The sequence below is a fragment of the Siphateles boraxobius genome, unplaced genomic scaffold, assembly GCF_051911475.1.
Source record: "Siphateles boraxobius isolate OS27281-9 unplaced genomic scaffold, OSU_SipBor_1 54, whole genome shotgun sequence".
Lineage (NCBI taxonomy): Eukaryota > Metazoa > Chordata > Actinopteri > Cypriniformes > Leuciscidae > Siphateles > Siphateles boraxobius.
In genome coordinates, this window is record NW_027509180.1 from 5,195,633 (window position 1) to 5,219,611 (window position 23,979).

At 41.7% G+C, this 23,979-nt stretch overlaps 1 protein-coding gene across 1 annotated transcript in view; it reads left to right on the plus strand.

The window, feature by feature from the left end:
- Nucleotides 1–18,017: 18,017 nt before the first annotated feature.
- Nucleotides 18,018–23,979, plus strand: part of LOC143714479 (uncharacterized) — a 43,587-nt gene continuing 37,625 nt past the window's right edge. The window contains exon 1 of the mRNA XM_077205704.1: nt 18,018–18,559. Coding sequence (XP_077061819.1) covers nt 18,532–18,559 — 28 coding nt within the window. The 5' untranslated portion in view covers nt 18,018–18,531. The remainder of the gene's footprint in view (nt 18,560–23,979) is intronic.

Here is a 23,979-nt window from a genome sequence, read left to right on the forward strand (position 1 = left end):
CTGTCCTCTTTAATAAACTCAGTCTTGGCAGCTCTTCCTGATGCTTTCTTGCTCGTCTTCACTTGTAGCTGATGGGAATTTACAGCATTTATTGGGGAATTATTGTGGGCGGAGCTTTACTGATGATGTGATTGCTGTGGGCGGAGCTTTACTGATGATGTGACTGCAGTGGGAGGAGCTTTACTGATGATGTGACTACTGTGGGAGGAGCTGATCTTTCCAAATCTAAAATATATAAGTTACTGAGTTTGTTTTTTGCTCATGGACAACAAAATATAATAATGTAAATTCTTCAAAATATATATAATATTAAGAAAAACAGTTGAAAGCATAAACAGAAATAAACATAGTAGCCAACAAATCCCCTCAGTCTGCTGACACCAATGAAATGAGCTTTAAGTGACAATTTACAGAATCAGAATCAGAATCAGAATCAGAAAGAGCTTTATTGCCAAGTGTGCTTGCACACACAAGGAATTTGTTTTGGTACTGAGGCTTCCAGTGGACATATACAAATACAACATGATACATAATACTACAAATTATAAGAATAAAAAATAAAAATATAAATATATGAGAATAAAACTATCACAGTTGGGTTTAGTCAGAATAGACATTTTCAGATGTACAGATTATGAACCTATTTACATTGTTTTGAATATTATAAATAAATAAATCTACATATAAGTATCACCTGAGTTGTGGGATATTGCACTAAACAGTGGGAGTATTGCACTTACAGGCATATGCCTTGGGAGGAGTGTTAACTGTTCAGGAGGGAAATGGCCTGTGGGAAGAAACTGTTCCTGTGCCGAGATGTTCTTGTGACAGGAGATCTGAAGACATCAGCATAATAAATGAGGTGAAAACAGGCACTATTGTCATGAAATAAAGAATGTTTTCAGCAGATCTGTTAATATTGATGAGCCTCAGACTATCAACACTGATTCAACAAGACATTCAGGATCATCAGCAGATCATCTCACTTTATTCTGAGTGTTTGTTGTTAGAAACAGTCAGATAGATGACAAAAGCCTGTAAAACTGCTCTATTCATACTTTGCAGTCACGTGACAACCATGGATACCTGGCGGGCAACAAACGGGTATTTTCAACGTAGAGTCCTGTAGTTACAGGTCTTTCTAGTAGCTATCAAGTCTGTTAGCGAGCTAGCTGCATAACTATGGACTAGTATTCACTCCAAGGTAGCGAAATTGTGTAAAGCAGACAAGGTTTTTTAAGATTTTCAAGGAATTTTGCCGCTCTCGCCGGCGGCGGTGTGAACGTACAGTTAGCCTAGCTTAGACTCATAACACAAACAGCTGACTCGCCGAACCAGTTGGTGGCGTTGATTTACGAAACTACAGGGTAACTTAAAGACACGATTAATTACATGATCATTCACCCATTGTATTCAAACAAATGTTGAAATTACCTTTGATGGAGTGATGGAATGATCACTGCACAGACGTGTATAATGTGAAGGTTGCTTATCTCATCTGGTTAGTGCAACCAATCGCACAACAACTATCTGGCATGTCGTTTACACCTCAAAACACCAACTTTTGTATAGTCATCACCATCATAAACACTAAAATAGTGTAATCTAGTGTAATTCTGTCAATAACCAGCAAACAATTTTGAATTTAAAAGACGTCTAATAGCCGTTTCAAAGTCGTGACTACAGATTGACCATGTCATGAAATGACACTGATATCTTGTAGATATCATAGCTGGTCTATCGGGTCTATAGTTCACCTGACGGTTAAATGACGTCTATTGCTTGGTGGACAGTCAGTGTTTGGTTGTTTCACATCAAACTGCTGTAATACAGATTATATTTACAGACAAAAAAAAAAAAAAGAATTCTGTATGACCACCAAAATAATAACTAATCATATTTGAATTAGTGTCATGCTAACGATTAATACATTATAAAGGAAAATAATCAACTTTGAAGTGTCATGAAACCCTGCTGTTTTAGCTCAAGTCTACCTCAGATCATTTTGAAAAATGAATGAACCATTTGAAGGCTCTCCGCTTCGGGTCGGGCGGTTCTTAGCCTCCACATGCTACATTAAAAACATTTAATGCACAGCTAGAGCTATGGATTATCCCTTACTTATTTAACTCATACATGTACGGTCAGACTTTCAGGACAAATTTACAGTAATGACTGTCTCTCTCTAGCGGTTCCTGAGCCAGGCCTGTCTTCAGCCACACTGATTTGTTTCTGTGTGCTGCTACTTGTAGCTGTAGCTGTAACCGTTGGTGTGTGTTACTATCGCCGCACTTCGTTAAACCTAACGAAACTTACCAATTCACAAAATTAACAGAATGCATAGCTGATATAAAAAATTGGATGACTCGTAATTTCCTACTACTAAATTCTGAAAAAACAGAGATTCTAATTATTGGACAAAAAACTTCCACACGTAATAACCGTCTAACACTTTAACCGTCTAACCGTCTAACACTAAAATACCGTCTAACACTTGATGGCTGCTCTGTTAAGTCTTCGTCTTCAGTTAGGAACCTGGGTGTGCTCTTTGATACCAATCTATCATTTGAAAGTCACGTGTCTAGTGTCTGTAAAACCGCATTTTTCCATCTTAAAAATATATCTAAATTACGCCATATGCTCTCATTGACAAATGCGGAACAACTAGTTCATGCGTTCATGACATCAAGGCTAGATTATTGTAATGCTCTACTGGGTGGTTGCCCTGCACGCTTAATAAACAAACTACAGCTAGTTCAAAACGCAGCAGCTCGAGTTTTTACCAGAACCAGGAAGTATGACCATATTAGCCTGGTTCTGTCAACACTGCATTGGCTCCCTATTAAACATCGCATAAATTTTAAAATATTGCTGATTACTTACAAAGCACTAAATGGTTTAGCTCCCCAGTACTTGAGCGAGCTCTTAACTCCTTATAGTCCTTCACGTCTATTGCGATCTCAAAGTTCTGGCCAGTTGATAATACCTAGAATATCTAAATCGACTGCTGGCGGTAGATCCTTTTCCTATTTAGCACCAAAACTTTGGAACAGCCCCTAATTAAATAACAAATGATCATTTTGACGGAAGTGAATCAATCAAAATCAACTTTAGCTGGAAAATACATTTTTCAAGAACCACTATGAAGCCAAACCAATCTCTGTTACCTTAAATTATACGCTTATCTCTGTAAAGCTGCTTTGAAACAATCTACATTGTTAAAAGCGCTTTATAAATGAAGATGACTTGACTTGACTGGACGAGAAGTTGTGTTGCATGCTCAGTTAGAAAAGGCCTGATATTCCTGATGTTGTGCCTCCTGGGGTTAAGCATCCTGATATCTTCACGGCTGTTGGGTCGTCTCTTCACGGGTGTTGGGTCGTCTCTTCACAGCACTAAGTGGGGAAGGGTAGTGTCATAAATCAGTGGTTCCCAACCATATTTCTGGAGCCCTCAACACTGCACATTTTGTTTCAATCAAACGCACCTGATTCAGCTCATCAGCTCAGTAGTAGATAATCCAAGACCTGAAATGGGTATGTCAGACGATATGGAGTGCTGGATCTTGGTAAAGATCATCAATTATTAACTTAGTTTCATTTGTTCTCATGTTCACTTTTCTTCATGTTTTGGTTGCTCATGCAGTGGACTCACTACGATTCTCAGAGGGAGAAAACGTCCCTCTAGACACCGGTGTTAGTGAACTACAGAGGGATGATCAGGTGCTCTGGAGGTTTGGATCTGAAGACACCATTATAGCTAAAAGAGATGGAGACACCAATCGGCTCTCATATATTGATGTTGATGACGGGAGATTCGAAGGCAGACTGGATATGAATTATCGGACTGGATCTCTCACGATCCCAAACACCAAAAGCATAGACTCTGGAGTTTATCACCTACAAATCAGCAGCAGAAATAATGTCTGGTATAAGAAGTTTAGAGTTACAGTATGGTGTGAGTAGCTTGAGTATTAATGAAATTATGATGTTAATACCCCTTATATTCAGTATTCAGTGAACCTGCGTGCTCTTATGATCATATTTGTCTATATTTTTCTGTTGCATGTTTTGGCGTGACATGAAGTGGATACACTAAAAGTGACAGTGGGAGAATGTCACTCTAAACACTGATATTCCTGAACTAGAGGAAGACAGTAAGATCCTGTGGACACATGGAGATAATGATACCTGCATTGCTGAAATCAACAGAGCCACCAGTAAGATCTCAGTGTACCGTGGTAATGATGTGAGATTCAGAGACAGGCTTCAGCTGGATCATCAGACCGGATCTCTGACCATCTGGAACATCAGCATCGCTCATTCTGATGTTTATAAACTCCAGATCAGCAGCCACACAGGGAACAGATGCAAGAGATTCGTGATTGTTGCAGATGGTGAGTATCTCGTGTCTTTGAACATAATAATAATAATTTGTTTTTTAGATCTACAAAACTACAATTTATAGATGCTCTGAAAGGGTTATCTACATGTATTTCACTGATCTTATGAGCACATTTCTCTTCTATATGGTGGCGTGAAATGAAGAAATCAAAGTGCGAGTGATGGAGGGAGATCGTGCCAAACTAAACACTGATGTTCGTGAACTACAGAGAGATGCTCTGATACTCTGGATGTTTGGCCCCGAAGACAATCTCATAGCTAAAGCTGATATGGAGAACAATAAAATGTCAACATATGATGGTGTCAATGGCAGATTTAGAGACAGACTGGAGCTGGACCGTCAGACTGGATCTCTCACCATCACAAACATCACAATCACTGACTGTGGACTTTATAAACTCAATATCATTAGCAGCAGCGAGACCAAATACAAGTGATTCAAAGTTACTATTCCAGATGAGTAACACACGTTATTGATTATTATAAAGATCTTATTTAGATCAGATCTCTGTGAAGATGCGGTAAAAGGCACACAGCTTTCTTGTTGTCTTAAACTGCTAGTAATGTTTTTTTAAATTATAAAATAAAAAAGTATCCGGTTTAAAGTTAGAAGTCCTACATCCATGCCCCAGTATAAAAAAGAAAACATAAACAGCCTGTATTAAAAAAAATACTTATATTTTATTTAAATGTGTCTTTGATCAAATACAATTTTTTTTCTATTTAGTTCAGGGTACTGCAGATTTATAGAAACAGTAGTTGTAACATCTACAGTCATTACTGTCTTTTCATCATCTGTGATTCTTTCTGTTTTCTTACAGGGAACAGAGGGAGAGAGATAAACAGAGAAGATGCTGAGGGATCCCATCAGAGAGAAGACTTAGAGGAGATACCCTTACTTCCAATAAACAGAGGCAGTAGTGTTTGTCATTTTAATCTTATCCCCATTTAAAACAGACACTATCTGTGTGGTGCTGTCGAGCTGTGAAATGAGTAAAAGGTCATTTTGATTTGTAGTTATTACACCAGTATCCCTCACCTGATGTATGTGAAGACTTGAAAAGAAGGTTAATTTGCACATTTAACTAGTGCCAGCTGGTGCTAAGACTGTTTGGCGGTGGCGTAACAAACTGAAAGCACACCGTCAGCAGCGAAGGACTGAATGTAATTGTTAAATAGCCATTTAACAGGTGATATAACCGTCCTTAGCTAAAAACAAACAAAAAAAAAACAATTGCAATTCGACTGTTAAAGTGTATAATGAGGTTCCCTATCGGTCAGTCACTACAATGTAGGTCATGACTGACCAATAGGAATCTCGCTAGAGAGGCCAATCTACTTCGAGTGAAACTAAAACAAGCCAATACACATTGGCGTGCAATCATTTGCAACAGCTGTGCAGCCTCGCAGCGAGGGTATTTAACAAGCAGCTGGTGCGATTGCACACTAGCTTTTTGCTTCTGAGCCAAGCACTTCGTATGCTGAACAGAGTGAATTTGAAAGCAAGCCTCTTCTGGATCTCTCCACTTTGGTGCGGGCGTGACGGCACAGCAGCGCGAGCGGTCTTTTTCTCTTCTCTCTCTCTCTTTTTTGTTTGTTGTTTTAAAACTGAGCAAACAAAAAAGCTGTTTTCACGGCTGGTAAGGTGCGCGGTTAAAGCGCTCAACGGCCGTTTTTACGGCTGGTAAGGTGCGCGATTAAAGCGCTCAACGGCCGTTTTCACGGCTGGTAAGGTGCACATTCCTGTCTGTGTTCGCCGTGACCGTTCCCCTGCGTGCTTCAGCACCAAGGAGAGCAGTCTCTAAAAGAGCTTACACAGATAGTTTGCGTCTTTTTCAAGATGACATACTATCTGTGTGTTTCTGGATGCGGTCGTTACCTGGGGTCGCGGGATGGTCACGATCGCTGCCTTGTGTGTCTGGGCCTCGAACACGCACAGGCAGCGTTCGTGGATGAGTCATGTACCCATTGTGGGAAGATGACCATCTCGGAGCTGAGGTCGAGACTCATGTTCCTGCAAAGGGGCGGAGTCCCCGTGCCTGCACCTCGTTCCAACCCCCCTTCGCGGGTTGCTACGGGCAGTGACACGGTGACCTGAGGATTACTGTGAGCGCGCTTCCTTCGGGGAACCAACCCCCTAGGAACCCTCACTCCTCTCATGCTCCGCAACCAGTTGAGCTGCCAACGGAACGTTCTGGAGCATCCTCGAGATGTGTACCAGTCGTTTCGTTCGGCGCTCCCTGCGACGACCAGATGTCGATCGCTGCATCGGAGGGTGGGTCAGACCTCTCCGCGGACGACGGCTCGGAGCCGCTGCCTCCTTCAGGTGTGTCAGCGGTGCCCGAGTCGGACCCGGAGATGATGGGCATCAGGATCGGGCTCGTGTGAAACCCTCCACCATGTCCCGAGCCCTCGAGGTTGGACGATTGGTATCTCGGGGTGGCGCGCGCTGGTTCTCAGCAACCCACCCCAGTGCCTTTCTTCCCGGAAGTGCATGAGGAGCTCACAGGGACGTGGACGGCACCTTTTACTGCCAGAAACCGTCTCGGTGGCTCCTCCTCCCTCACCACCCTTGATGGCGGGGCAGCTAATGGATACGCGCGTATCCCGCCAGTGGAACGGGCCGTTGCTATGCAACTGTGCCCTAACTCCACTTGGTGTGGAGAACCGTGTCTTCCTTCCCGGGCCTGTAAGTACTCGTCGGACCTGACCGGCAAGGCTTACAAGGCCTGTGGGGAAGCTGCCTCTGCCTTGCACGCTATGGCGTTGTTGCAGGTTCATCAGGCCAAGGCACTGAAGGACCTGCACGAGGGTGGTCATGATCCACAAGTTCTCCAAGAACTTCGTACCGCAACTGACCTCGCGCTTCGTGCGACGAAGGTCACTGCGCGGTCAGTGGGTCGTGCGATGTCCACACTAGTGGTCCAGGAACGCCACCTCTGGCTGTGTCTGGCTGACATGCGGGAGACCGACAAGATCAGGTTCCTTAACTCTCCCGTGTCCCAGACCGGCCTCTTCGGCGACGCGGTCGAGAACTTCGCCCAGCAGTTCTCGGCTGTACAGAAGCAGACTGAGGCCATTAAACACATCCTGCCGCGGCGGTCAGCTGCTGCCTCCACCCCACCGCCCGCGGCTCCTCGGTCTGCTCGTCGCCGTGGGCGTCCGCCTGCGTCTGCCCCTGCTCCCGCGCCGCAGCAGCAGCCTCCATCCAAGCGGCACCGTGGAGCCAGTCGCAGGCAGTCGCCCGGCGTCCCCCCAAGTTTCGGGCCATCCACTCCACTACAGTGAGAGCAGCCGATGCCCATGTCTTGCGTGCGGAGATCGCAGTCCTACTGGCGAAGGATGCGATAGAGCCGGTCCCTCCAGCTGATATGAGGTCAGGGCACTACAGTCCCTACTTCATTGTACCCAAGAAAGGTGGTGGGTAACGACCGATCTTGGATCTGCGAGTTTTGAATCGGAGCCTCCACAAGCTACCGTTCAAAATGCTCACGCAGAGACGCATTTTCGAATGCATCCGTCCCCAAGATTGGTTTGCAGCGATCGACCTGAAGGACGCGTACTTTTATGTCTCGATTCTTCCTCGACACAGGCCATTTCTGCGCCTTGCGTTCGAGGGTCAAGCATATCAGTACAAAGTCCTACCCTTCGGGCTGTCCCTGTCCCCCCCGTGTCTTCACGAAAGTCACGGAGGGGGCCCTTGTTCCCATGAGAGAACAGGGCGTTCGCATCCTCAACTATCTCGACGACTGGCTCATACTAGCACACTCTCGAGATCAGCTATGCGAACACAGGGACCTAGTTCTCAGGCACCTCAGCCAGTTGGGTCTTCAGGTCAACTGGGAAAAGAGCAAACTCTCCCCTGTGCAGAGGATCTCTTTTCTCGGTATGGAGTTGGATTCGGTCGCCCAGACAGCGCGCCTCACAGAGCAGCGTGCTCAGTCGGTGCTGAACTGCTTGAACACGTTCAAGGGCAGCGGTCCCACTGAAACTCTTTCAGAGGCTCCTGGGGCATATGGCAGCAGCATCAGCGGTAACCCCGCTCGGCCTGCTACATATGAGACCGCTTCAGCACTGGCTTCACGGCCGAGTCCCGAGATGGGCGTGGCATCATGGCACTCGCCGGGTGGCAATCACACCGGAGTGCCGCCAGACCTTCAGCCCGTGGTCAGACCCCTCGTTCCTGCGGGCAGGAGTCCCCTTGGAACAGGTGTCCAGGCATGCTGTGGTATTCACAGATGCCTCTGCCACCGGCTGGGGTGCCACGTACAACGGGCATGCAGTGTCAGGGGTGTGGACGGACCCTCAACTGCATTGGCACATCAACTGCCTCGAGTTGCTAGCAGTACATCTCGCCCTGACCCGCTTGAAAAGACGGCTACAGGGCAGGGACGTGCTGGTCCGTACGGACAACACTGCGACCGTTGCGTACATCAACCGTCAAGGTGGTCTACGCTCCCGTCGCATGTCGCAACTCGCCCGCCATCTCCTCCTCTGGAGTCAGAAGCATCTGAGGTCGCTTCGAGCCATGTATGTCCCCGGCTTGCTCAACCGTGTGGCCGACGAGCTATCACGAGCTGTGCTCCCAAAAATGGCGACTCCACCCCGAGGCGGTTCAGCTGATCTGGAGAGAGTTCGGGGAGGCTCAGGTAGACCTGTTTGCCTCCTCAGAGACCTCCCACTGCCAGCTGTTTTACTCCCTGACCGAGGGAACGCTCGGCACGGACGCACTGGCACACAGCTGGCCCCGGGGCCTTCGCAAATATGCGATTCCCCCAGTGAGCCTACTTGCGCAGACACTGTGCAAAGTCAGGGAGGACGAGGATCAGGTCATTCTGGTGGCTCCCTATTGGCCCACCCGGACTTGGTTCCCAGAACTCATGCTCCTTGTGACAGTCCCTCCCTGGCCCATTCCTCTGAGGAAGGACCTTCTGACTCAGAGACGGGGCACCCTATGGCACCCGCGTCCAGACCTCTGGAAACTCCATGTCTGGTCCCTGGACGGGACGCGGAGGTTTTAGGTGACTTACCCCCTGAGGTACTTAACACCATCACTTCAGCACGGGCGCCGTCCACGAGACGTGTTTACGCCCTGAAGTGGAACCTGTTCGTCGAGTGGTGTTCTTCTCGCCGAGAAGACCCCCGAAGATGTCCGATAGGGTCTGTGCTTTCCTTCTTGCAGCAGGGGTTGGAGCGTAGACTGTCTCCCTCCACCCTCAAAGTACATGCTGCCGCTATTTCAGCTTATCACGACCACATAGATGGCAAAGCAGTTGGAAAGCACGACCTGGTCGTCAGGTTTCTTAGGGGGGCGAGACGATTAAATCCTCCTCGACCCCCCTCCATACCCTCTTGGGATCTTTCCCTGGTGCTTCGAGCACTTCAGGATGTTCCCTTCTAGCCTCTGCAGTCAGTAGACTTAAAGCTTCTTTCCATGAAGACTTTGCTGCTGGTTGCACTGGCCTCTGTCAAGAGGGTAGGAGACCTGCACGCATTTTCGGTTGACGAATCGTGCCTAGAGTTCGGGCCGGGTGACAGCCACGTGGTACTAAGACCCCGGCCTGGCTATGTGCCCAAGGTTCCTACCACTCCCTTCAAAGACCAGGTAGTGAACCTGCAAGCGCTGCCTTTGGAGGAGGCAGACCCAGCCCTGGCTTTGCTCTGTCCCGTTCGTGCTCTGCGTATGTACGTGGACAGAACTCAAAGCGTCAGGACCTCAGACCAGCTCTTTGTCTGTTACGGAGGCCAGCAGAAGGGAAAGGCTGTCTCCAAGCAGAGGATGGCCCACTGAATAGTGGATGCCATCGCCTTGGCTTACCAAGCACAATGTGTGCCCTGCCCGCTCAGGTTGCATGCACACTCCACGAGAGGCGTTGCATCCTCCTGGGCACTGGCACGTGGCTCCTCGCTAACAGATATCTGTAGAGCTGCGGGCTGGGCGACACCTAACACGTTCGCTAGATACTATAGCCTACGTGTAGAGCCGGTCTCCTCCCGTGTTCTCACCCTAGTCGGGTAGAAGCACTGAGAGGTCTGGCTCTGTCGGCTTGCTGCACCCTACTGTGCACCCTTATTGCTCCAAAGTAAAACCTGTCGAGTCCTCCATAACCCCTCGGCCCGGACTTGGCGGAGCGTCCGGCGCCAGGCCCTTATCCCCTGAATCCTTGAGAACCGGATCTGGGCTGGGTTCCATATGTGTGACCCTACGGGGATCCCATATGTGTATATTCCACGGCTGCTCCTATCGGAAGCCCGTGTCTTTCCCTTGGGCTAAGTCACCCATTATTTCATATGCAGTACAGCCTTCGGGCTAGTCCATATGCATTTCCACATAACTCTTTGAAGAAGTGGCTTCCGCAGCGTTCCTTCCTAAACAGAAAGGGCACGCTTTCCCAGTGTTATCCAATATCTCACTGTATGGGTTATCACGGAACAACAGTGTCAGACTCACTCTGTGTAAGCCTCCGCCTATCGTCCTTCCAGGCAAAAAGGTGTAGAGGCTTGCATGGGGGCGCTGGATGGGGTGCAGCAGCTGTGGCGCTTTGGTAGGGATTCCTATTGGTCAGTCATGACCTACGTTGTAGTGACTGACCGATAGGGAACGTCTCGGTTACATATGGTAACCCTCGTTCCCTGAGGGAGGGAGACGTAGGTCCCGTTGCCACATCTGGTGCCGCCCGCCGGGGTGGCCAGCTTTTTCAGGCTTGGCTCCTCAGCAAAAAACTAGTGTGCAATCACACCATCTGCTTGTTAAATACCCGTGCTGCGAGGCTGCACAGCTGTTGCAAATGATTGCACGCCAATGTGTATTGGCTTGTTTTAGTTTCACTCGAAGTAGATTGGCCTCTCTAGCGAGATTCCTATTGGTCAGTCATGACCTACGTCTCCGTTCCCTCCCTCAGGGAACGAGGGTTACCATATGTAACCGAGACGTTCCACTACATGTATAATTTATTATTGTTTTGTATGTGTGTGGCTCAAGGAGGACGGCATCCTAGCGCCCTTTATTGGCAGCCATCATTGTGTTTAACCTTGAGGTCAGAATATGTTTATGTGTCTCTAAAGGCAAACTGTGTGTCAGGTACTTGAACACTCTCCTCAATGTGATAGGCTAGCTTTTCCAGTATTTTCATGACATTGTGAAATATGGGGGAGCTCGGCTCCCGTTAATAAGACATGGGCTCCCCTGAAAATGTAATTTGTGAAATTTTGGGGGGGTCTCAAAAAATATTGACAATGTGTTATTTTGACGTGCAATTTTATTTTTGTGTAATTTGATGATCGTGGATTATTATGTGTAAAATAGCCAACATATCATTCATTCATTCCAGCGATTTAAACCTAATTCACCTTAATAAAGATAACTATACATGCTATTCTTGTCATGAGAATCAAGGTGTGCTGGCTCATGTTTAGTACATGTTAACTCAAAGATCGTAGAAAAAATATAAAAGTTGGAGGCCACTGATCTACACACGAGGCCTTGAAATCCATTCTGCAGTTTGTGGTTGATTCTGTATTAAGGTAAGACATGTTATTCACATATATTATGTGTTGTGACTGGGTTGCTATAGGTCTGTGTGACTCTCAAAGTCTTAGGCCTAACTGAATGGAGAAATTATGGTAATTTTTTTTTGTTGCCTGACGAGTAATTTAACCAATGTTCATGTGAACTCAAAGACAGACTAGTTATGATTATTTTTGTGTGGCTGTTTGCCCTATGTATTTTTGTTGATAAAAAATAATAGGGTAAATCCTGTATAGTGATTCTTCTCCTAAATAGTGCTTGCATAAAGCAAACACACTTGTAGCTGTTATGTATCTCTGTAAATCATTGTAAGTCCTCTTTTGACGCAAACGCAAGCGCATGATCACCCCATGGTGAAAAAAACAAAAAAGCAAGTGGGCTCCCCCAAAGGACACGGTATAGTTTGAACACTGTATCTACAACAGTAAATCTCTTCCATGTCAACCTCCTACGCTGTTGATGTAGTGAACAGTGCAGCGCCTCCGGGTTCTACGTCAGAACGCAGCCCCACTATTGGCCACCGCTTGTCACATGAGCACCACTGTCTAATATCCGTTATAAAAATCCTCCAGGTCCTGCACATTTGTTGGTTTTCCAGCATAATTTGAATCATTTTCAACCCTTTCCAAAAGTGAGTGTATGATGTTGAGATCTATCTATTGACACCGGGGAAAATGAGGGACTTAGTCACAACTATTACAAAGTGTGAAAAATATGTAATGTGTGTGGATCGATATGGTATGCCCCTGATGGGACTATCAGAGTGTGTGTCTGATTGGGATGGAGCGCAGTAATCACAGTCCTGTCCTTGCAGTGCCCTTTACAAGTATAGTCATTCTTGAATTTGGTTTTAAATAGTGTACTGTTTCATTTTTATTCATTTTGTTTATTCAGTTTTGTTTAAAGTGTCTCATGTTTTTGCAAAATATTTAAAACCTTTTTCTCAATGTAATTGATCAGTTGAATGTGCAGTTCTGTTGAAAATATTTGAGGTCCTGAAAAATAAATTAGAGTTTTGTTGAAGCGTGGCTGTGTTTGTGGCTTTATTGACAACTAGCTTTGATAAGCGAATGTGACTCATTTTTATGTTGAAGGCCAGTAGCATTTAAAATGATAATAAAAGGTGTTAGAAGGTGTAACTCGCAATTCTGAGGAAGAAAAGTCATTATTTTTTCCCTTAAAATTGGACTTTATAACTCAAAATTGCAACTTTATATCACACAATTCTTCCTTGATCAACCAACTTTTCGAATAGAGGAAATAACTGAGTTAGAAGTAGCGCATATTATTGATGCTATAAAAAGCTCCAAAGCAAATGACGTATATGGGTTTGATCCAACATTTTTAAAATCAAATAAAGATTATTTAGTATGCCCAATAACACACATGGTAAACTTGTCCTTCAGGTGACTACAGTTGTCCCAATTTCTAAATCTGTAGATAAATCAAATTAAAAAAAATTATAGGCCAATTAGTATCCTTCTGATTATATCTAAGGTAGCAGGAAAATGGGTAGCTAATCTTTTGATCAGTCATCTAAACATTGGTTCTACTTCTTTATATCCAATGCAATTTGGTTTTCGCAGTAATTCTTCAACAGATTCATCAAACTGTTTGCTTGTTCAGAAAGTGAAATGCTTATTAGATAAGAATGCGTGTGTTGGTGCCGTCTTTGTAGATCTAAAGAATGCATTTGACACTGTTGACCATCAGGTGCTTTTATCTAAACAAACAAATTAAACATTTTCAGAGGAAGCAATACTTTGGGTAAAATCTTATCTTTTAAATAGGAAACAGTGTGTATGTATTGATGGTATAAAATCTTCTTACATTGCTTGCACCAAGGGGGTTCCACAAGGTTCTATTTTAGGACTAATTCTATTTTCACTTTATATCAATGATTTACCTGGAGTATGTAAAGATGTTAATGTTCAGATGATGTAGTAATTTTTACCCATGCTAAGAATTTTGAAAAAGCTTTTGACTTTACTTTGACTTCTGCTATGACCAATATACAGGATTGGCTTACCGGGACAGGTTTATTATTGAACACACACACACACACACAAAAAAAACTGTGTGTATGAAGATTTCAAAACAGTTAGTAGAGATGACACATTCAGATGTAATTCTTAGAGGGGAGGAGCTTAAGGAGTGGTTAAAGAGTTTACATATCTTGGGGTTAACTTGGATTCTACTCTTACTTTTAAAAGCCATGTAAAAAAGTTGTCTAATATTGTAAAATTTTATTTTAAGAATTTTAAGTACACTTGAACTGAATAAGTGGGTCATTTGCCCTTTCACCTGTGAAATTTCACTGCTGTGAAAATAATACAAATAAAAACCATGCAAACATGAGCAATCCTCCAAAACTTAAAACGAATAAATAAAAAAGCCCTTGGGTTTCAAGGATTGGATCCAGCTGAATGTGCATTTACCAGAATGATCAGAACTAAATCTGAAAATAAAGTTGCATATAAAACACCAAGGGCCTCATTTACAAAACGTTTGTGCACAGATTTGACCTGAATGTGTGCGTACGCTAAAATCCACGCCAGCAATCATATTTATAAAAAAATTGGATGTCTTTGACATGGAAAAGTTCTCAGCTTCACGTCAGGGTCTGAGCAGACGTACGCTCTTTAACCCTGAGGCAGAGATTCGGAGAACTGCGGGTGTGTGGAAATCTAAGTAATTCTCGGCCCTCGTCATTCATGGGTCTGCAGTGAGTGGTGTGTGTGTGAGTGTGTGTGTGTGGTCCTCAGTATCTGTACACGTGGTATGTGCTGATCCATGAGGACGGGAACACCCAGGCTGGGAATCTCTTCAGGAACGACTCCAGCTGCTCGGAGCGCTGGTCTGAACCGGATAAGTAATGAGCTGAGACGGCCAGAGAGATCAAGCCCTCGTCAGGAGACGCGTCTGAGGACTCGGGCGGCTGAAGACGAGAAACACACATTAACACACACAATAGACACCTCCACACTCCTCATGTTATTTTACAGGTATTTCCTGAATAATCACGATCATATACCTTCATTGTAAAACAAAATCGTAAAAAAATGGTCAAATGACTGGCAGCTACGGCTGCCAAATAAAAACCATAAAATTAAAGTAAAATATGCTAATTTAAATAAACCGAAAAAACACTGTTATTTTACAGGTATTTCCTGCATTATTATGATCAAATACCTTCATTGTAAAAAAATCGTAAAAAAAGGGTCAAATGACTGGCAGCTACGGCTGCCAAACAAAAACCATAAAATTAAAGTAAAATATGCTAATTTAAATAAAGTGTAAAAAACTTTAAAATTAGTTTGATGTCACCATGATTGGGATCAGTGTCTGCTTTAGTTGGGGTCATGACCCTTGAGATTTAACTTATGCTTTTCTCTGGCTGCTTTAACTGTGTATTTGATACACGTTTGTCATAAATGCTGGATAAAATATCAGACGATCTTGATCATTAATTGATGATGTTCTAGTCATCATATGACGATCTGATTCACTGATATGACAGTCAAATCTCTCTATATGATAGCTTAGATTACAGAGTATGTAGGTGGAATTTAGCTTTATACAAAGTTTTTAATTAATGTCATAATTTATCACATGACCCTTGAATATTGTGGTATCAGTATTATAACAACCTGCATTTAAAATTATATATATATATACTACACAAAAAAAGATTTGTGGTTTTTTTAGTTGTATGGATGGTAAATGGTAAATGGACTGCATTTATATAGCGCTTTCACAGACCGAATGGCCACCAAAGCGCTTTACATAATTGCCTCACATTCACCCATTCATACACACATTCATACACCGACGGCGGTGTCAGCCATGCAAGGCGCCACCCAGCTCGTCGGGAGCAGTTGGGGTTAGGTGTCTTGCTCATGGACACCTCGACACTCGGTCAGGTGGAACCGGGGATTGAACCACCAACCTTTCGATTTGTAGATAACCTACATGAACCACTGAGCCACTGCCGCATGTATAGAGACATCAAGAATCAACATATGAATCTCAACAATGGTGACAACCAAAAAAGTTTTTTTTTTCATTGTCACCATTGTTGTGATTCATATGCTGATTCTTGATATCTGAGTGAGTCTATATGATCCTGTCAAATATTTTCTGTATAATGACTTCATAAAATCTGAGTATCACAGCACTGGAGAATGTTTTATAGAAGCCTTGTCATGCAAAATGAATAACTAATATTTAATGACATAATCAGATATTGTACTTCAGATGGTATCAATGGAGCCGGACTCTACATGATGACTATACTCACTACTAAGCGACCAACATTATCTGACCTGAGTTTCTCTTAGACTCATACGATAATGAATATGCATCAGAGACACACAGTTAATGCAGCCAGAGAAACATTAAAGTTCAACACTAAAAGTTCAAGAGCCCAACTAAAGCAAATACTGATCTCCATCATGGTGACATCATATTTTTTTTATGGGATTTTTTTTACAATGAAGGTGTTTGATCGTAATAATTCAGGAAATAGTTGTAAAATAACAGTGTTTTTCTGTAAAAAAAGTTTTTTGCATTTCATTTAAATTACGATATTTTACTTTATTTTTACGGTTTTTGTTTGGCAGCCGCAGCTGCCAATCATTGACCGTTTTTTTACGATTTTTTTTTTACAGTGTATATATACACAGTTATATATTTTAAACAGCAGATTTAATTATAAAAAAAACAGTTTTTGAAGAATAGTCATCAACAGTCATTATTCTTTTTGATTTTTATTTATATATGCATGTGTTTTTTATATATTATGATGTAATTATTATTTATATAATTACTAAATATATTATTTGCATATAATTATTCAACTAGTTAAAATGTTAATACTTTTAATACTAAAAGCAGTTTACATTATCAACATATAAATTTGCAATTATAAAACTAGTAATAAATGTAAATATTAGTAATTTGTATTTGTTGTACTAGTTAAAAATTGTAAAATTTGTAATATATGTAGGGACTGGGCTAAGTGGGTGAATCTGAATAACTAAATACATCCGGCTAAAGACCAAAAATCTCTGAATGTAAATTAACCCAAACACACACACACAAACACACACACACACACACACACACACATTCCCCCACCAGTGAAGACCACACTCAGGACAGAGCGTGGTGTCCGATTACAAGACATTTTATGACTGATCGGAATGTTCCAAAGGAAGTGGATTCCAAAGCGAAAAGAAACTTCTTTTCTTTAAAAGATATTTAACCAGATATATTCAATGTGTTTTTATGTGTGTCCATTTGCCCATGTCACATTGGAATGACTATGATTTTATCGTAGCTTAAAGTGAATTATAAATACCTTCATTATGCATTTTAAATATAACTGTCTATTCCCATAACTTGTACACATAGTTCTGGACACCTCCAGAATGCTTTCGGTGTGATCAATCAGAATACGTACAGTAATATCTAGTAAAATATAGTTTACTATGTTTTCCATCTTTGGAGTGAAAAGAGACCAAAACTAACATCACTGGTGTTCTTAGATAACGGCGTTTACGACCCAAAGGAATGTTCACAGAACTGCCACCCTCTCTGAATTCTAACCAAGGAGGAGAAATGAATCCTGTATTCATATATATATATGCTATTATATATCCACTTGAGAATTGTATGAACAATGTATCTAAGTTCCCTATTTCATGAGTTGCCTTTTTGTGGTTTGGTCTATGTTTCTCGACAACTCTAATGCGATAATGTTTTAAACTTGGCCAACTAATGTTTAACCAAATCCATTTGTGGCAAGTTTGGTCTCGATAAACTCCAATCTTCATTCCCCATTTGTTAATTGACATTACATTTTGCTAAACTTGTGACACATTAGTATTATAAGAATTGTGAAGATTCTGCTCTTAAACAACCTAATTTCGTCGGTTTCAAATGTCTCTCTCTTAGACAAAGAGCAATAAAAACCAAAGTCCCGCCTGTGAAATTCCAACCCTCTAATTGGCCAAGTCAACAGGAAGAGGCCGGATTTCTCCAAGGTGATAAATGACGCTTCCCCCCTCCGCTCGCTCTCTTTTACTTCGACTGTCTTTGTCATAATGTAAGGTTCGCCTCCGGGCGAGCTCTTCGCCTTTCTTTTATTTGTTTCTAGTTTAGTTTGTGTTTTTCAGTCTTAGATAAGTCTCCGTGTTTAATTCCAATCGACGAGTGAAAAGAACACCGCGTGACATATCTCTTCAGCAAATCCATCTACAAGGGACCTTTAAACGAGCGCGCTCGTTTTGAAGGAGAAACACGCGCACGTGACCACGTGGCGAGAGACGCACACACGCTTCTTCACCAGCCATGCGAAGATGTGACGTTAACTCCGCGTGATTTCCCCGTAGAGATCTTTATTTCTTTTCTTTGTTAGTCAAAGTTTTGTTTTCCGTAGTTGACTCTGTTCACTTCCACAAAGTGAAACAAACTTAGCCGAACTATTTTCCTTTGGTAATGTTACCCCAAAGACTTGGAAACTCCGTTCAACACGCGCTTGGCGTGAACAGCACCCAGTGACGCTTCCTAAAGGACTCCGCTAACGCACGCGCAGGAATGCCGCGACACAGAGAGACCCAGAAACGTAAGTATATCTCTTTATAGAGCTTCTAAGAAGCATTAAGATGATGTTTTCGTGTTGTCACAGGCAGGGGACTGTCAGGGGAATGTTGCCAATGCTCTCTCTCTCTCTCTCCCTTCCCCTCTCACACGTGTTTCCATTGTCCACACTCTATGCATTTCTCGTTCATCGATGCCTTATCGTGTATTGTTGTTTATTATGTTTGTAAATACATATATCCCATGTAACCGTAGTAAATACATAAGTAGTTCTGCCTTATTAAATTCATTATATTCATCTGATTGATGTACTGCCTTTTTGCTCATTTTTAAGTCCCTTAAGTGCCAAAAGATCTTATAGCAACAAGCTTACAAATTAAAGATACTTTAAAGAGTATGTGTTTATAGGGCAGGAAACCCAATTCTTGTGGCCACAGAATTGCTTTTCCTGAAATCCTATAAAGTAAGATGATATTGTGGATTCCCACAGATATTAGTCTGACAATTGAGCTAATTAATTTAGCCTGTTTTGTAAGACGTGGTCCGTGTAGGTAATTGCAATCAACTTGTGGTTAAGTGCAAGGATACACAGACATGCATGCAGGTAAAATGACATATCATCCCTTATCAGGAGTTTTATTAACATGTAAGACTGATCTAATCCAAACATGTATGAATAATTATTAATTACCAATTATTAATTATGATATGCAAATTCCCCACGGATTAGATCCGCCCCAGAGTCTTTACATATATCAATTTAAACTAAAAGCAGATTTAATAATTGATTAAAGCTGCAAGCAGCGTTCCAGGGCCAAGCCTTCCAATGGTTCCATGGATTCAAAAAGTAGTTAAAAATACTTTGCTTTCAAAACTTTATAAGAAACTTTAATAACCAAAGTATTCTTACTTCTTAACTTCTTACCTTATGAACTGTTCATTCAGTTCATCCAGATGCTGAGGTTCAGTAGTTAAAAAGAGAATGAACTCAAAATTAAGATTTTTTTATTTAAATTTGCAGCATGTTATATTTATAGAGTTCCTTTCTTAGACACCATGTCTGGAACTAAAACAACTGTTCCACCACTTAAGGCCACAGTACCTCTTGCGGCCTGGGCATGTGCGACACCATTTGGAGTTGAGGGCACTATCAGGCCCCCAACTCCAAATGGTCATTGGGGAAAGAGGGGGTGGATAACAGTAAAAACAAATGTCTTTCAAAGCAAATGTTCATTTCAAATGTCTTAGATTATTTTCAATCCTACAAATCCCCCCTTGGCACCGTTGGCCACACACATGGAGTCCAAAGGTGGCACAGTCCATAAAGACATGCTTTCTGTTGAATGTAGTTGCATCTTCAGCAGGCTTGTTGCAATAGCAGTTGGTCAGTCTTCAGTCTTTGTTCTCCTTTCAGCCGTGCATGTGGAGGCTCCATCAAATGGCGTTGCACCGTTCATAGATATGCAAATCATCCATCGAATACTTCACACCTCCACAAGGTACAGGCACTGAATCTGGGAGCAAACGAGTGGGACAGTGGGACAGCAATTTGGGAGCTGTCTCTTTCTGAGACAGGACACTGGATATGAACTTAGGTAGCAGGGATCCTGTGATTTAAAAGAACATACAGCACAACAAACAGCAAAAGCAGACACATGGCATTTGTCATTGGTCAGAGGTTTGATATGGTCAGATTAACATTTGTCTCTGGCAAAAAGCCCTTATGATGCACTTAAAAATATGGTCAAGGGAGAATAAAAGAAGATCTTACAAGCTCTTACACTGTTTCTGGAAACATTTAAATAAATTGCATTACAACAAAACAACTAATGCTGGTTTAAAACCACATTTCATGAAAGTATCAGCAAAATATTCAGTGTAACCAAACACAGAGTTTCAATTGAATCAATGTCCAAAACATTGTTGAAAGTCAAATGGACAAAATAAAAATAAGCATAAATCAAATAAATTTCAGAAATGTTTCAAAAGCATTAATGAGAATACAAATATTTGTACTTGGTTAAAAATGAGAAATACTGACATACATTTTAAAATTTAAGTTGGTGAGACAAATGATAACTTGAGTGATTAAGTAAATCCAAAGAAAAACAAAACAAACAATTACTGTGTGAAGTTCACAGTTATAATTCAGTCTAGATGTAAAGACTTCGTTAAAATTGTATGCATGAACTTTGGTGAGGCATAATCAGATAGATGCAGATTTGACTTTGAGTGAAGATCAAATGATGTCATCTATGTGGCTGCATTTAGCTGTGGCTATGTGTAAATTAAATCATGCCCTAAACAAAGGTGAGTGTGTTTTACAATTGTGATGCAAATTTGATCCTGTTGTTGTAACAGGAGCCAGCATGAGAATGTGAGTATGAGGTGTGATCTGGCTCGAAATCTTTCCTCACCAAAGTTTCAGTTAAGGAGCATGATAAACGTGCAAAGTACAGAGTTACTGAATCCTGTTGTGAGGAAAGCATTTTCATGGTTAATGCAATTGTGAATCACATTGTATAGCCAGATGGCAATTCTATGCTCCTGTACATGGTTTAACTGCAGCTATATGGAAAATATTAGAGTTTTCCACTACGGAGTCAGACAAATTCAACACAGTCACACACATGCAATTTGAAATTGCTTAACAATTCCAGTATTACAATTATCCCTTTTTAACACAAGACACATGGCCTAGAATGCATGGCATCTACAGCCTTTAAACCTAAGTGTTTTATACAACACTTACAGTAAAGCAATCATGTGTTTTAAAGAATAAACTTAATTAGCCTAGGTGCACATGATAGTAGCACAAACAACTTTAAAGTGTGTCCCATGAGCAATGTGTTACGCCCAATTACAAATTTAAAAATACAAAGAGGATCATTGCATTTTGGATATTAAACTTGTAGCTATTGGGCTACTAACCCACTAGCAAGTGAAGTTAATAGCTGAAGGCCTTGCATGAACAAAGCAGTTAACTCACTAAGAGTTTTACCTGTACGTGCAGATCGCTGATTTTTGCTCTTAGGAAGTGGTTTGTTATTTTTCTGAAAATAAGGAGGAGGTCTACCCCTACCCAGTGACCAGCATTTTCCCTCTTTATGGCCTATTTTTTGACAGGAACTGCAAAACCTGCTTTCTTTACCATATGGTTGATTTCTAAGTTCTCCTGGAGTTTGAGGATTTTCACGACTCTCTAATGCTAGTACACCATGCGTTCTGGTACATGACTCTGCGCTATTACGGTGTTGCATCACCTTAAGAACTGAAATAGGCACACTTCCTTGAGCAGTTGCACATGCATTTTCTAAACTAAATGTTTCAGATTCATTAGAGCAAGTCACCTCCTCTAAGAAGTGAACATGCTTTTTAGTCCCATCGCTGTTAAGCATTTTGGGAGACATGGACTTTTTAGCATTTAGCTTAGCTTTGAAATCTGCAATGGTCTCTTTGTGATTTGTACACTTTTCAGTCAGGACTAACTGCTCAGCTAGTAATCTATCTAGCTGTGTTTGAAGATCTTGAATCTTTGCCTCACACTTTTGTGCCTCTGCATTTTTAGATTGCACTTCTTTACATTTAGCATCTATACTTGAAGATAGACACATAGTTAACTCACGTAGCCGTGTACAACTTATGAAGTTTAAAGCCTCAATTATTTCACCATGTTTTGATTTCTTTTGATGTTTGCCAATTGTGTCCCACCATTGGAGCATTTCCTCATCTGGACATTTAATATCAATGTACTCTTTCTTGAGTTTACATAAGGTAGGCTCAACTTTTTTGCTCCATAAAGCAAACAATACGTCACTGTTATCAGAATTTTTCCCTTCCATCCCTGAGGAGATCTGAATATTCACGGATTGTACAGTAATGGGACTATTGAAGCTATTTAAAACCTTCTAAATTCTGTTTCATTCAGTTCATGCAAATGGAGACTTTTCCTATCATACCATTACACAATGAAAACAGACTTACCCATTCCATGGTCAGAAGGTCAGCTTTAATCCATTCACAAAATCAACTGTGAAAAATGTCCTCATTCTCATGACCGATCAAACTAAATTTCAGAAAGCTCACTGCAAGGGATCCCGGGTTTCGGCACCATCTGTAAGGGTGGATTTCCTGCAGGGGTTCAGTTTGCAAGACTGCCGAATGACTAAAGAAACGTTGTCAGCAAGATGGTAGAAAACTGTACATTTCTTGTCTATTCCACCCACTGCCACTTATACCAACGACGGAAATAAGCGCAGTTACAATAGCTTAATATGTGGGAGAGCATTGCTGTATAGAGTGACAATATTGTAATTGTATTGCAATAGGTAGCACTTCAAAGTCAATACCAAATCAAAACTAATTAGCACATTATTTGTAATTGAAAAGGTTTAATGACAAAATATGGTTACACTTAAAATAGTTACAAAATAGATGTATGAGATGATAATACTTATATCATTAATTGTACCCAGCATTTATGTAAAATGTTACCTGAGAGAGAGAGAGAGAGAGAGAGAGAGAGAGAAAAGAGGAGGTAAAGAAAGGGAGAGAGAGAGAGCCTCAAGAAAGAGACCCAGAGCATAAAAGGGCAGAGCATTAAAAGAGACAGAGCAACAGTTCCAATCTTCTTTTATCCTTTTCCTGACCATGTGACTAAAAACCAAATGTGAGACATTCAAACTGACCAATCAGATAATTACAACTCCCCCCATTGTTCTAAAGGTGTGACAAGTCATGGACCCCCAAAGTGCACACATCTTGGCCTACAGACCTTGATCACTATCAGGCCCTCAACTCCAAATGGTCATTGGGGAAAGAGGGGGTGGATAACAGTAAAAACAAATGTCTTTCAAAGCAAATGTTCATTTCAAATGTCTTGGATTATTTTCAATCCTACAAGTGCAATTCTCTTTGTAGGCCTATTCACGTTTAAAACACAATTTAAACAACGTATCATTCAATGCATTACATTTATATAGGCCTAGATTATATATTAAGTTGCTCAAGCAAGTGGTAACATATTTAACCATGTACTTATATTAAAATCGCAAACATTTTAAATTAAAACTTAAAATTGACAAAAACAGCAGACTCATACCTTTTCTTTTGCATAATTTAAATCTGTATACAATAAATCTTGCATGTCACAAATAACTTGTTTTTCCACCTCAACGAATGAGACGAGTGTCGTTCATTATGTGGCCTTGTTGAAGTAAATTGTAGCTTTCTTTGCTTTACCCCGGTCTTAAAGTAAAAAGATGACTGTGAAAAAAGTAGTATTTAATTAGATGCATTTATGGTTACATTTTATTTAATTAAATACATTTATGGTGAGATTACTACATTTTATTGAATTAAATGCATTTATGGTGAAATTACTACATATTCAGGTCAGTCTGTGTTCATTTTGACCACGAACCGTGCGCTGTCACTTTAATTCAG